This window comes from Pteropus medius, unplaced genomic scaffold (genome assembly GCF_902729225.1).
Source record: "Pteropus medius unplaced genomic scaffold, Ma_sr-lr_union100, whole genome shotgun sequence".
NCBI classification, from domain to species: domain Eukaryota; kingdom Metazoa; phylum Chordata; class Mammalia; order Chiroptera; family Pteropodidae; genus Pteropus; species Pteropus medius.
Window position 1 is genome coordinate 2,994,982 of NW_024352783.1, and position 12,764 is coordinate 3,007,745.

Here is a 12,764-nt window from a genome sequence, read left to right on the forward strand (position 1 = left end):
GAAGGGAATATAGGTGCATGTATATGAGGGGGAATATGTGTGGAGGGAGGGAGTTGATATGTGTACGGTGTATGTGGGTGTCTGTATTTGTGGGGAGTGTAATCTTACACTCTCTTGTTATAGGACAAAAGTCCTCACCTGACTTCGCCAGGGAACTTTATCTGCAAGAAATACCCAGCAAGTGGAACACAGAGCAAACAAAGCTTCAGAAAATATAGCGACTAAATGATAAAATCAGATGGCATAATGTCTCGGTTGGTACGCAGTTGGGCTATAAAAACAAACCAATCATTCCTGAGACTCCTGGGGGCCTCTGAGGTTTAATGGCCAGGTAGTCTCCTGGGAACCTTGCAAGCTGCAGGCCGAGGGCTGTGGGGAGCCAGCCCCTGCCTTGTCCTTACTTGAGTTCTGAACCACAGTGGTCTCCAACATGTTTGGCACCAGAGACTGATGCTCCTACGAGAATCCAATGCCTGATGATCTGAGGTGGAGCTGAGGCAGTGATGCTAGTGCGGGGGAGTGGCTGCAAATACAGAAGAAGCTTCACTTGCTCAACCCTCCTTCTCACTTTTGGCTGTGCAGCCCGGTTCCCAACAGGCCACAGACGGGTACCAGTCCACAGCCCAGGGGGTGGGGACCCCTGCTGTACCAGATTTCATGCCAGGGATATAATCTGCTTATCTCTGAGGTAAGGTGGTGGGGTGTCTTAGCAAACTAGACTCTGAGACTCTGAAGGTCGAGCTTGGAATAGTAGCATCAGACTCTGAATTCAAGGAGCCTGTGTTCTTTCTTTTTACTCCACTTTGAGAACTGGAGAACTGGCAGAGCCCATAAATCATGAATATAGTCAGAGAGTACACCCAGCCCAAAGGTCACAAAGATAAGGGGACTGAGACAAGTTGTTTTCAGAACTATCTTTTTGCATCAGAACTTGCATTCACATGAAGCCTTATGTGAAAGTTCAGTAGATAAAAACACGGAAAACCAAGCTGTTCTGGGTGCACGTGTGTGTTATGGGTGGACAGGGTGTTGGATTCCTGCCTGCTCACTCTCTCTCCACTCCAACCCCGTCAGGGGCCTTCACAGAGCACGGTTTACAATCTCTCCTGAGGACCAAATCTCCAACTCTAAAGAGAAGTAAAATGACTTTCCCAGGGTCAAATAGCGTGTGGTGGGCAATCCCTATAGGCGAGCAGACCCCTGAACACCAGGTTCTAGCCTACAACAATCTGTCACTCTAGGCCAGCCCCAGACATTGCAGGGGATGGGGGCGTGGGGGATTCTAGAAAACTAGGCCAGCTGGTTTTGAGGATGCTGTGGAACACAGATTTGGGGACTGAAACAGTGAAAATGACATTTACATAATTGCATTTAATGGGGAATACAATGGCTCTCACAGCTTTTGAAGTCTCTCTGAGCCTAGACAAAAGTCTGGTGTTCTAGGACAGTTCTCACTCTCATATCTCCTGAAAAATCTTAAATCCGTGCATTGTCTTAAGATGGAATCAGACTGCTTTAGGGATACCAAGCCCGGAGGACTGTCTCACCATTCTATAATGCACCAGCTACCTGCATGTGACAGAGGTTTATTTAATCATCACCGGTACAGTGCTGTACACATATTAACCCACTTAATCTGGGCAACATCCTTGTGAGTTACATGTTATTATTAGCTTCATCTCTGAAATAGGGGTTATTATTAGCACTATCTCCATTTTGCAGATTTGGAAATTAGGGCATAGAGAGGGTAATTTAGCTGGTAAGGAACAAAACTGGATTCAAATCAGATAGTCTGGGACTTGGCCTGTGCTCTTCCTCACTGGCCTATTGAACTTTTCAATGAGGGAGAGATGTGCAGGGCAAGGAGCGCCACACTGAGACCCTGTGTTGTTGGGGCAAATGACTTAGCTACCAAAATGGGCTTGAATTGGTAATCATCATCATCATCATCATCATCATCATCATCATCATCATCGTCCTGCTTACATCTCTTTAATAGCTTCTTATGGTTCTTAAAATAAAGACCAAAATCCTTCAGAGGGACTTCAAAGCTCTGCCTGATCTAGCATCTGCCTATAGCAGGGCCCTAACCCTCTCCTGCACTTGCCCTCTGCCCTTCAATCTCCTTGCTGTCTTTTATTTCCTGCTACCCCAGGATTTTCCTCAAGCCATTGCCTCTCCCTGAAAGAATCCACTTCCTGGGTTAGTTCATTGAATGTTCCCATGGAGGGATGTTCCCATCTTCCTAGTCTTCACCTGACTCTGTTACTATACCTCTGTTAGTGAGAGTATTTGCTTAATGTCTGTCTCTCACCTGATGGGAAACTTCCAGAGGGTAGAGATCTTTTGTGTCTTATTCTTCATGGCATTCCCAGTGCCTTGTGCAGTGCCTGACACATCCTTGTGAATGTGTGGGTCCCTTCTTGCTTTGACGTTTCATGATGCTAACTATAAAGTGACCATCACCACTACCAATTTGAGGTACACCAAGGTACTTCCAGTTAGGACTCTGGGTGAGTTTACTCACCCTATATTATATGTTTAGTAACAATACTTGACATGAGTAAGAACCACATTGCTTGCAGAGAGCCTCTTCGTACCTTACCTTTTTCTGATCCTTGCAACAACAACAAGGGCAGTAATACTAACCTCATTTTATAGATGAGAATACTGAGGCTCAGGGTATCATCAGTCTGTTCAGTGTCACCCAGTGAACAAGTGGAGCTGCTCAGAGTGGGACTCAGGAGCTCTGACTTCTCATCTTTTTCTTTCATCTGCCAGGGACAGGTTCACCTCAGCCTACTGAAACCGCTTTAAATTGCTGTTCTTGTCTCTCAGTTCTGAGAGTCAGACAGAATTCCCCAGAAAAGACACCGTGATTATTTTCAATCCAGTACTGACCTTTGATCTTACACCCAGCACTCAAAAGGGAGTGCCCAACTGTGCCTGAATGCCAGTCCCTGCCTACCTGAAGAGGAGGGGATGATGATCTTAAACCAACCAGGGCTTTGATTTCAGTTCCCTGGAAACAGCTGCCCCTCTCTAATTCAGGGTTTTAGGGGCCACACCAGCTCTATCTTTTGGGCTTCTTGTCCATATGAAAAAAAATCTTACAATTATTTGCTACCTTGTGATCAACATGTGATCAACCAAGCTGCTGGCCTGGCTTAAAAGCACAGTTCGGCCAATGAAATGTTCAGCTGTGGTCTCTCGACTTTGGGGTCTTCCAGGCCAGCTTGGAGGGGTGTTGATTGTACCGGAGGGTACGTGAGGAGAACAGGGTGGGGGCACTGCTGAGAGAAGAGGCGGGTGCACTGAGAGTGGACATGGAGGCAGGTCCTGACTCTGTCCTACATATCCCACCTGGGCAGATGTAGGGAGGAGGCTAGTGAGAAGGCTGTTCTGGGTGGTTCTGCTCTGTTTCCTCCTACTGCAGCCCGACTTGCATCCATGCAAGGGCACAAACAGCCGTAGGGAAACTTTCTGTCCTATCCCAATGCTAAAGGCTTTTCTCCCCAGCAGGGAGTCTCCCCAACAGACAATCAAGATTCTCTCTTTTCTCCCAAGATCTAAACTGAAGGGATAATTTCCTGTTCTGTATGGCAGGATCCTTCATGGAATATCAGAAGTAGAAAAAGCCATGGAGACCCTTTTTCTGGTTTCCATGAGGAAGAGTCGTCAGAGGACAAAATACCTTCCCTGTGTTCTGGCCAGCCAGAGCCAGATTGACAGACCCTGGCTGGGTGCAATTTCTGGCTACTTGCTCATTCAGCCTCTGAAGACCCATGCCTCCCCCTGGTCATCTGAGCCTCCCTGGCCACCTCCAGGCAGATCTTATGTGCACTCACCTGTTCCCTTGGCAGGACATTCCGGGTGGGAGCGGCAACGTGTCCCTGCTCCTTTGACTGCCCACAGCCCCAGGTCCACAGGAAGCCTGCATCCCTCCTCTTCTGCCCACGCCCAAACTATAAGTCCAGTTTCTCAGGAGGCAGTTCAATGTTGAGGGAATACCAGATGACCCAGAACAGCAGGCTAAAAGCCAGGATCAGGGACCCTGTGTAGACCAAGAAGTCCCAGTAATTGAGGGAGGCGAAGATGCCCAGCAGCAAAAGCACCAGCCCCACTGCATCGAGCAGGAGGGCCAGGACGAGGAAGAGTACACACCGCCCGGGGTGGCATCTTCCCCATGGCCTCCCCAGGAGCATTGCCCCAGAGCAGTGTGAGGAGCCCAGCTGCACTCCCAGAGGTGATTTGCATGGGAGGGTGAGCAAACGAGTGAGCTGTCTTTCTCCTGCTGCCTTCTCTTCAGGCTGGGTGTGAGCAAATGAGTGAGCTCTCTGTCTGGAGCCACAAGGAAGTACACGTGGATCTACCTTTATGACCACGGCAGCCAGTGGGGCAGGATATTTCTTAATTATTTCATGGCTCAGTAATGATCCTGACCAAAACGCCCTGACATCACTGTTCATGGGACTGGTCATCGCTGGGGCCAACCAAGTTACATGGCAGAGGAGGAGTCAGGGTGCTTTTGGATGGATTTGCAATGTCCTGGGACTAGGAATACTGAACCTGTGGGCCTGGAAGAGGGGCTGCCCTGTGCCTTGTTCTCTGGGCAAGTCCTGCCAGGTTTCTGGGACATGATTTCTTCAGCTCATGTGGTAGGCTGGGTTTTCATACCCCTTCTCCCTTCTGCCCTACTCTTCCTGATGGGTACAGGAGGTTTTATGTAAAAGGTTGGAAGAGAGTTTGCTGACATAAAGAGATTATGAAATGTGCTATAAGAATTGGTCAGTATTAGCAAGAGAAGTTTGCTGTGTCTCAGAATCTCTACCCTGGAGACCCAAGGACCTGTGCTTCCGTCAGTAAGGCTCGTCACAGAGATCTAAAAGACTGAGATGACAGAGTGAGGATAACAGGGAGAGAAGGGACTTTTGGCCTCTGTCTATGGTGAACTGGTGTGGACTGAAAGGCAGCTCTAGACAAAAGTCAAGAAATGCTTACCTAGTTCTCTGACTATGGTTTAGATTGAGAAACTTCATATTTGCTTTCTGTCTCAGGGACACTAAGGGGTTATATATAAAACGGATGCTCTTATCACCAGGCCACTCATATCAGCCAAGGAAAATGCAGCAACGGTCTTCAGCCACCTCCTCACAGCTACAGATGGCTGTCCCTGTCCCCGAATAACTGGCTTAAACTGGGCACCAAAACCTCTCTGTGACTCAGTTTCCCCACACGACTGAAAGAAATAGTTTCCATTCTTACTTTTGCCTTCCCCATGGGGTGAGAATAAAAAGATGGTTCACATTTAGTTTCCTACATGTAAAATAAGCCAGGATGAATGAAGAACTTTCAGAAACAGTATTGGGGAAGGGGAGAATTATGTAAGCAGTGGATTTAAAGATCTGTAATGCTGTAAGACTTGGCTCAAGCCAGGTGGCCAGTCTGGAGCATCTCCAAGTGAGAAGTAGCTGAGGCCAATCTCCCACCCTGTATTTACATCCTTTTCCTCGTGTTTCTTCACAAACAGTTGGATACCTACATAGGGACACTGCCCCACTCAGTACTGGAGAAGCCATGGCTCTTCCACTCTCTTGCCCCCAGCTTTGAGTAGGGAAGGACAGCTAATGGACAGTAATGCCTCTGCAGGGGCAGGCTGAGCACCCCTACTATGGCTGTGCAGGCTGACATGTCCTGCCCTGGCTATCTACAGGTTTTTAGGTTTCTTTGCAGAGTCCTGTGTGTGTATATTTAAACAGCGATTTAGTATTAAAATTTCTACGTGCCGGAAAGTCTCTGAGTCCTGGGCCAACCGGCATGGTTGGTCACTGTACTTTCATCTGACATAAGATGATGTGTCAAAGAGAAGCTGGTAATAGAGAATCTTCTCCCCAGCACCCCACTTTAGGTCAGCTTCACTCACTATAGACCCTCAGCATCCCAGAGAAACACTGGTCCTTTGGGTTCTGCATTTCTTCAACATTTTTATTTTGACTATTTACACACACAGACATGTTTCCAGCTGGAAAAAAAAAATGATGACGTGTTCACCAGCAAAAGGAACAAAATTGAAACCACTCACAATTTCAATCTCCAGAGCTAATCAGCATCCAATCCTTGGTGTTTGTCCTCCAGAAACATAAATATCCCCTTTCTGTCTTATGAAAACGGGCCACAGTGTGCACTCTGTTCTGCACCCTGCCTTTCCCTTATCACTATACATGGCTGTTCTTCAGTATGGCTAACTGCGGCCTCCCAGAAAACAGCCCAGGCTGTGAGGAGCCCTCCACACCTTCCTGGTGAGTCTTTCTTGCTCTTGTTTCCTGACGGTCTATCTCCTGTGTGCGGAGGCAGTCTAGATATTTACACAGCTGGGAGAGACAGAGAAGAATGGCTGCCGGAAAGCCAGGTGAGACTCGAGCCCTGGAGTGAGACAGGCTGGAGGAAGGGGTGCGAGACAAGAGCAGCAGGGAGAATGACTAGAAGTGTGGGAAACAGAAAATGCCTGGGGTGCAGGCTGGCCTAGACCAAAGGCCAGTCATCAGCAAGAAACATTTGACTTGACAAAGGCCAGTTTCCTCTGCACAGTTTCATTAAGAAGGATGCCACTACCCTCTTTCTCCCACAGAGAGCCTTCATGACCCATTCACTTGTCAAGTCTAGCATCCACTGTTGGAAATAGATGTATGAGGTTTCCGGGGCTGCTGTAACAGAGAACCCCAAACTAGATGGCTTGAATGACAGAAATTGATTTCTGCCCCAGTTGTGAAAGTCAAAACTCTGAGATCGAGGTGTCAGCAGTATTGGTTCTATCTGTTAGCTGTGAAAGAAAATCTTCTCCACGCCTCTGTCCTTGCTTCTAGTGGTTTGCTGGCAATCTTTGTCATTCTTTGGCTTGTAGTTGCACGACTTTCGTAATCAAGTATCATTCTCCCAGTGTGCATATCTCTGTGTCCAAATTTTCCCTCTTTATAAGGACACCACTTATGGTATATCTAAGTAGGGGCCCACCCTGCTCCAGTACAATCTCATCTTACTCATTACATCTGCAATGACTCTGTTTCCAAAAAGGTCACATTCTGAGGTACTAGCGGTTAGGATCTCAACATATGAATTTTGGGGACATAATTTAACCCATAACAATAGCTAAAAAGGTTGTTTGTTTTTGTACATCCTTCCTTCAGCTTTAGCTATAGTATAGATAGAAAATTTAGACAAAACCAACTTTCAGAAACAACATAATTACAAAGTTAGCACCCATTAAAGGTGGCATAACATGACACCAGACACCAAGAAGAGTACTTCAGCCCCTGGGACATTGAGATGCCCTTGGTTGTCCCTGTGTCACTGGGAGACAAGTTAAGGAAGCAGGGCCTTCTCTGCACCTGGGCTCTGGCTGGCTCCCACCTTGTTCACTAAGTCAGGGAGCTCACCTTCCACAGTGATAATAACCCTGAACGACCTCGGCGTAGTTAGAAGATGGAGCCAAAGTGGAGTTTAAAATTAGGCCAATATTATTGAGCACCTGTTATATGTCAGGCAGCAGGAACAGGATCAAATACAAAACCTGACATCATGGAACTGACATTGGAAGGGGGAGACAAATAAGTAATACATAAATGATATCATTTCAGATTATGTATTTTTATAAACATGATAGAAAATGTTACAAACCAAGGAAATGTAAAACAGTAGACACATGTTGTGCTAGTTGAAGCATGAACACAGTGTGTAGGGCACAGCTGGGTGCCTAGCCCCTGGCCTGTGACTTTCAGGTTTGGTCCCTTAGAACCCCTCTGTCCCTCTACTTCTGAGACTTCTTGGAGCTGCTGGGGCTATAGGCACCCCAGTGGCTCAGAGAGGTTGGTCCATCTGCTCCTGCCTCACAGTTCTGCTTCCTCTTGGCAACTGAGAACTTGTCACTCCCATGGCAAAATCGTCATGATCTGTCATCTCCTGTGATGTCACAAGGATGATAGCCTCTCTATGACCTAGCTCCTAAAGGGCAGGCTGAGACTAAGACAGGGACTGGTCAGTCAGGTGCTCAGCTGACCCAGAGTCACAGTTACCAGGCCTGATTATGTGAATGATCAAGGCCCTGTCACCTCCTGAGTGGTAGTCTCAAATGTTAGGTGAGTGTAGTCACACCAGCCTTTGCCACTCACTAGCTGTGCTACCTTGGGCAAGCCTCTTGCCCTCTTGTGCTCAATTTCCTCATTGTAAAATAATCCTTTACTTCACAGGGTTACTGTGAAGGTTAAGTGAGTTCATAGGTATAAAATGCTGCATGCTGTAACATAGTATTACTGTTGTGATTGTTGTGAATAGTTTACATTCTTTTCTCCAAGATGCTTCTGTAGGGAAAACTCCAGATTGGAAGGGATCCTCCACTGGCTCTCCTGCACCATCATTTTCTCCCTATTATCAAGCTTGGCTTTACCTGGTTGCAGCTCCCTGTCCCCTTGCCTTTCCTTAGCCCCTGCCTCCCCTGACCCCCTTGGTCTAGTTAGAACATGCTGAGCCTTCTCTCCATCCTTGATGGTTACAAATCCATCCTTGATGGTTACAAATCCATCCTTGACATACATAATTCTTTTTTCTCATGAAATGTTATTCCAGTTCCCAATCTCTCATCTCTGCTGAAGCTGCTCTTTGTCTTCATCATTCTCAAATCTCCTGACTTTCCCTATTCTCATAATTCAGTGTTTATCAAGTCTTGTCATATATGTACTACCCCCAGGATTCTGTCACAACTGCAGTCTACTTCTATTATATATTATATTAATTTGTTAGTATGATAGTCCTTTGTTAATTTTTTCTTTAAATAATTTTTTTGCTAATTAACTAATTCAATTAATTATTGTTACCATCTGTGGAAAACTGATATCACTTATAATAGACAGCAAATATTTAAGAATATGTACACTGAAAATAAAAATATGTAAACCAGATCAGAAGTCCTCAAACTTTTTCCATAATGGGCCAGATATTAAAGGTTTTAGACTCTGTGGGCCTTTGTTACAAACATTCATATCTGATGTTGTAACATAGGAGTCATAGACAATATATAAATGAATAGCTGTGTTTCAATAAAACTTTATTTACAAAACCAGGCAGTGGGCCAGTCTTGAATTAGACACTGATGCCTATTGAAGTTACTGAATCTGAGAGGCCTGTTTTCACTTTCTCAAATAAAAGCGTGCGATTCACAGGTTTCAGAGGGAATAGATTCATGGCACCAATTGGAAATTTTATCTTGGAAGTCATAGGAAAGACTGGATGAGAATTAAAGTGACTATGCCTTTTAATGTGTGCCAGCCAAAATCATTTTACATACCCCCAGGGATGTGAATTTAGAAAAACATTGACCTAGATCAATGATCTCTAATCAGTCTTCATGTACTCCCCCACTTTTTCCCAGGCTGGGGCCAAGTTTCAGTATTTAAAGGAATATATTCACTCTTTTCTTAGGAGCATCTGACAATTTTCAGCTCTCTGTATTATTCTTCTGTTAGGTTACTGGGTTGAGGGGCTCTTGAGAGTTTCCCAAAGTGTCCTGTTTGGCCTCTAGAATCCATCTACTTGTAATTCAGAGGGTCCTCCCTGCTGCTCAGCACACCCTTTAGCCCTTCAGCTGGCCTTCCTTATTCTCCACAGAATTGCTCTAAACCTTCATTACTTTTAATGAAACCCCAAGATCATGCCCCCATGGCCACCTTTCCCTTGCTCATCACTTTCCCTCTCAGCACGTTGATGCTGTTGCCCCCTTTTTAGCAGGGAATCCTATTCCCACACACTTGCGTTGCACTTCCACGTACAACAGGCTTCCTTCCTCATTCAGCATCAGCCATTCTCCCAGCAGCCCTGCTCCTACTCTAAAGCTAAGAGCAGCTGAGAGATTCAGTCGCTTTACCCAACAAGTAACAGAGTTGTGGTTACAACCTGGTCCTGTTGGTAGGTATGCACTGCTTACAAATACTATTTCTCCCTCTTTTTCTGCTCCCAATCATCATGCCAGGACTTCCCAACATCCTTGGAGAATCAAGTTAGGTTTTTCTTATTCCTGTTTAATTAAAAATAGATATATTAGCACTTGCTTCAATAGCACATATATTAAAGTTGAAACAATACAAAGATTCACCTGGCCAATGCACAAAGATGACACGCAAATTCATGAAGTGTTCCATTTTAAAAAGTTGTTTTTTAATTATTTAATCGTGGTAAAATATGTACAAATAAATTTATCATTTTAACCATTTTTTAACAATTCAGTAGCATTAAGTACATTCACGCTGTTGTGCAACCATCACTACCATCCATCTCTAGAACTTTTACATCTTCCTCAAATGAGAAGCTGTACCCATTAAAGGGTAACTTTCCATCCCCTCACCCCCTAGCCCTCCCTGGCAACCACCATTCTACTTTCTGTCTCTGTGAACTTGACCACTCCAAGTACCTCATGCAATTTATCCCTTTGTAACTAGGTTATTTCACTTAGTATAATATCTTCAAGTTTCATCCATATTGTAGCATGTGTCATAATTTTCTTCCTTTTTAAGACTGAATAATATTTCATTGTATGTATCTACTACATTTTGTTTAGCCATTCATCCATTCATGGGCACTTGGGTTGATTCCACTTTTAGATTATTGTGAATAATGCTGCTATAAACATTAGTATACAAATATCTGTACATGGCCCTGCTTTCAATTCTTTTGGGTATATACCCACAAGTGCTAGATCATGTGGTAATTCTATGTTTAATTTTTTGAGGAACTGCCATACAGTTTTCAATCACAGTTACACCATTTTACATTCCCACCAATGCACAAGGGTTCCAACCTCTCCACATCCTCACCAAAACTTTGTTTTCTGTTCTTTTGATAATAACCATCCTAATAAGTGAGAAGTGGATTCCTATTTAATTTGATAGTTACTTTTAAAACAGTACTTGTTACATTTAAGGAAGTAATTTGTTGAGTTTCCATCTCCTTCACTAGGCTGGGCATCTCTTTCAGACAGGGAGCAGCTCTGCCTTCTTATAACCCAATACCTAGTGTTTGTTTTCTAGATTCATTTTATAATGCCTGAGCACTCCCAGGTTATTGAGAAAGCTTAGGCTGTTTCACCAGAGTTCCCCCAACTCTGCCAAGATACATTCAAAATCCCTCTGTGTTTTCCCTCTCTTCCTTCTCCACTCTGTTTCTGAGGAAAAAGTACCCCTACAGCAACCTTTCCAAAGCAAAATGCTTCTACAATACCTTGAAGTCTAATCACTCAGGGAAATGGTCTTCTGGATTTTTTTTTTTTTTTTTTTTGCCATACTCGTTTGGTTTTGTCATCTGTTTCTGCTGGCATTCATCCCTGAATTCGTTGCTGGGCACATAGTAAGAGATGTCAGAGCTATAACTCCTAAGGCGTCATCACCAGGCTATCTGCTGGGTCTGGTGTTAGAATCTTTCTTTGTCTCACAATTTTTCTTGCTGTCACTTGCCTGCCTCAGGAGCTGCACAGCCTGTTTGCAAGATCCTAGGGTTAAGCTACACAAGGCTCTGCTGTCCGTAATCCCTTTCCTCTCCCTGCCTGGCCAGGGCCAAACTCCAGGGTCTCTACTTGGTGCCTCCATGTCCCTACTCTAGGGCAGAGCTATAGGACTAATTGCCTCTCCACCAGTAGGCTCTGCTGGGCCCCAGGGCTCAGCTCTCTTAAGCTGCTAAGTCAGCTATAAGTGAGCGAGAGAAATACAATGTCTGCTTTCAGGGAGCTTAAAGTGGTTAGAAGAAGGTGGAGAAAGGGCATAGGGAAGCAGATGTTAATCAATCAAGTAAATGAATATATAAATACAACAGACATTAGTGGTCCAAGGTGAAAGGCTTCTATCCTATGAGAACATGAAAAAGAAGACATGGACCAAAGCTTCCCTAAGGAACTGATGTTTAAGTTGAGATCTAAAGGCTAAGCAGGTGAAACTAGGTGAAGAGGTCGAAGATGAGGTGACAGCTTTTTAGGCAGAGTCAGGAGTGTGTTCGAAGCTGTGGCATTGCTAGTATGGCCGGGACAAGAGGAAGAAAGGAGGTAAAGAGCCATCTTTCTCATAAGAGCCTTGGAAAGCTGTTGATGTGTTCCAAGCAGAAGGTCATGTGATCCATATTTTTAAAAGAAGACTCTGGTTGCCATGTAAAGAACAGATTAAGGGGCAAAAAATTGACATGTGTCAAAGCAGTAAGCATGGTTGCCATTGGTGTTAGCGGTGATGAAAAGAAGTGGGTCGATCTGAGAGATAACCAGGGAGTGAAATTGACAGAACACTGTGACAAATTCAACATGGAGGTAAATGAAAAGGAAGAGGTCCTTGATGAATACCAGATTTGTAAAGCTGGGTGCTAATGAAGACTTCTGAGACAGGACATACTGGAAGAGAGCGTGTTGTGGAAAAATCACGAGTTCGGTTTTAGGTGCAATGGGTTTGGATACATTGGTTGGGAGCTCTAGCTCTAGGCTACAGACATGAATCTGTGAGTCAGAAACAAATTCCTAGTAAGGACGAGATTACTCAAGAGTCCTTGAGATAGAGCACAATATGAGAAGAGGATCTCAGACGGGTCCTTGAGAATCTCCCACATGTATTGGCTGGGTAGAGGAGGATGAGCCAGCAAAAGAGGCAGAAAAAGAACATTTACAGAGAGGAGGAAACCATGAGCTTGTTGTACCTTTAATCCAAAGGAAGAGAGAGAATGTTTTAAAAAGAAATGAGTGGTCAACT

The 12,764-nt window shown here is 44.9% G+C and overlaps 1 protein-coding gene and 1 pseudogene across 1 annotated transcript; one reads left to right on the top strand and one right to left on the bottom strand.

Moving 5' to 3' along the window:
• Nucleotides 1-3,965: 3,965 nt before the first annotated feature.
• Nucleotides 3,966-4,205, bottom strand: TMEM238L (transmembrane protein 238 like). Its single transcript, XM_039847364.1, has one exon. The coding sequence runs from the start codon at nucleotides 4,203-4,205 to the stop codon at nucleotides 3,966-3,968; it is 240 nt and encodes a 79-aa protein (XP_039703298.1).
• Nucleotides 4,206-10,093: 5,888 nt separating this feature from the next.
• LOC120589970 (uncharacterized) lies at nucleotides 10,094-10,193 on the top strand (annotated as a pseudogene).
• The last annotated feature ends 2,571 nt before the right edge of the window (nucleotides 10,194-12,764 follow it).

What these genes read in the sequence shown, in the direction of transcription:
- TMEM238L (XM_039847364.1), bottom strand. Translation starts at nt 4,205, where the DNA reads ATGCTCCTGGGGAGGCCATGGGGAAGATGCCACCCCGGGCGGTGTGTA.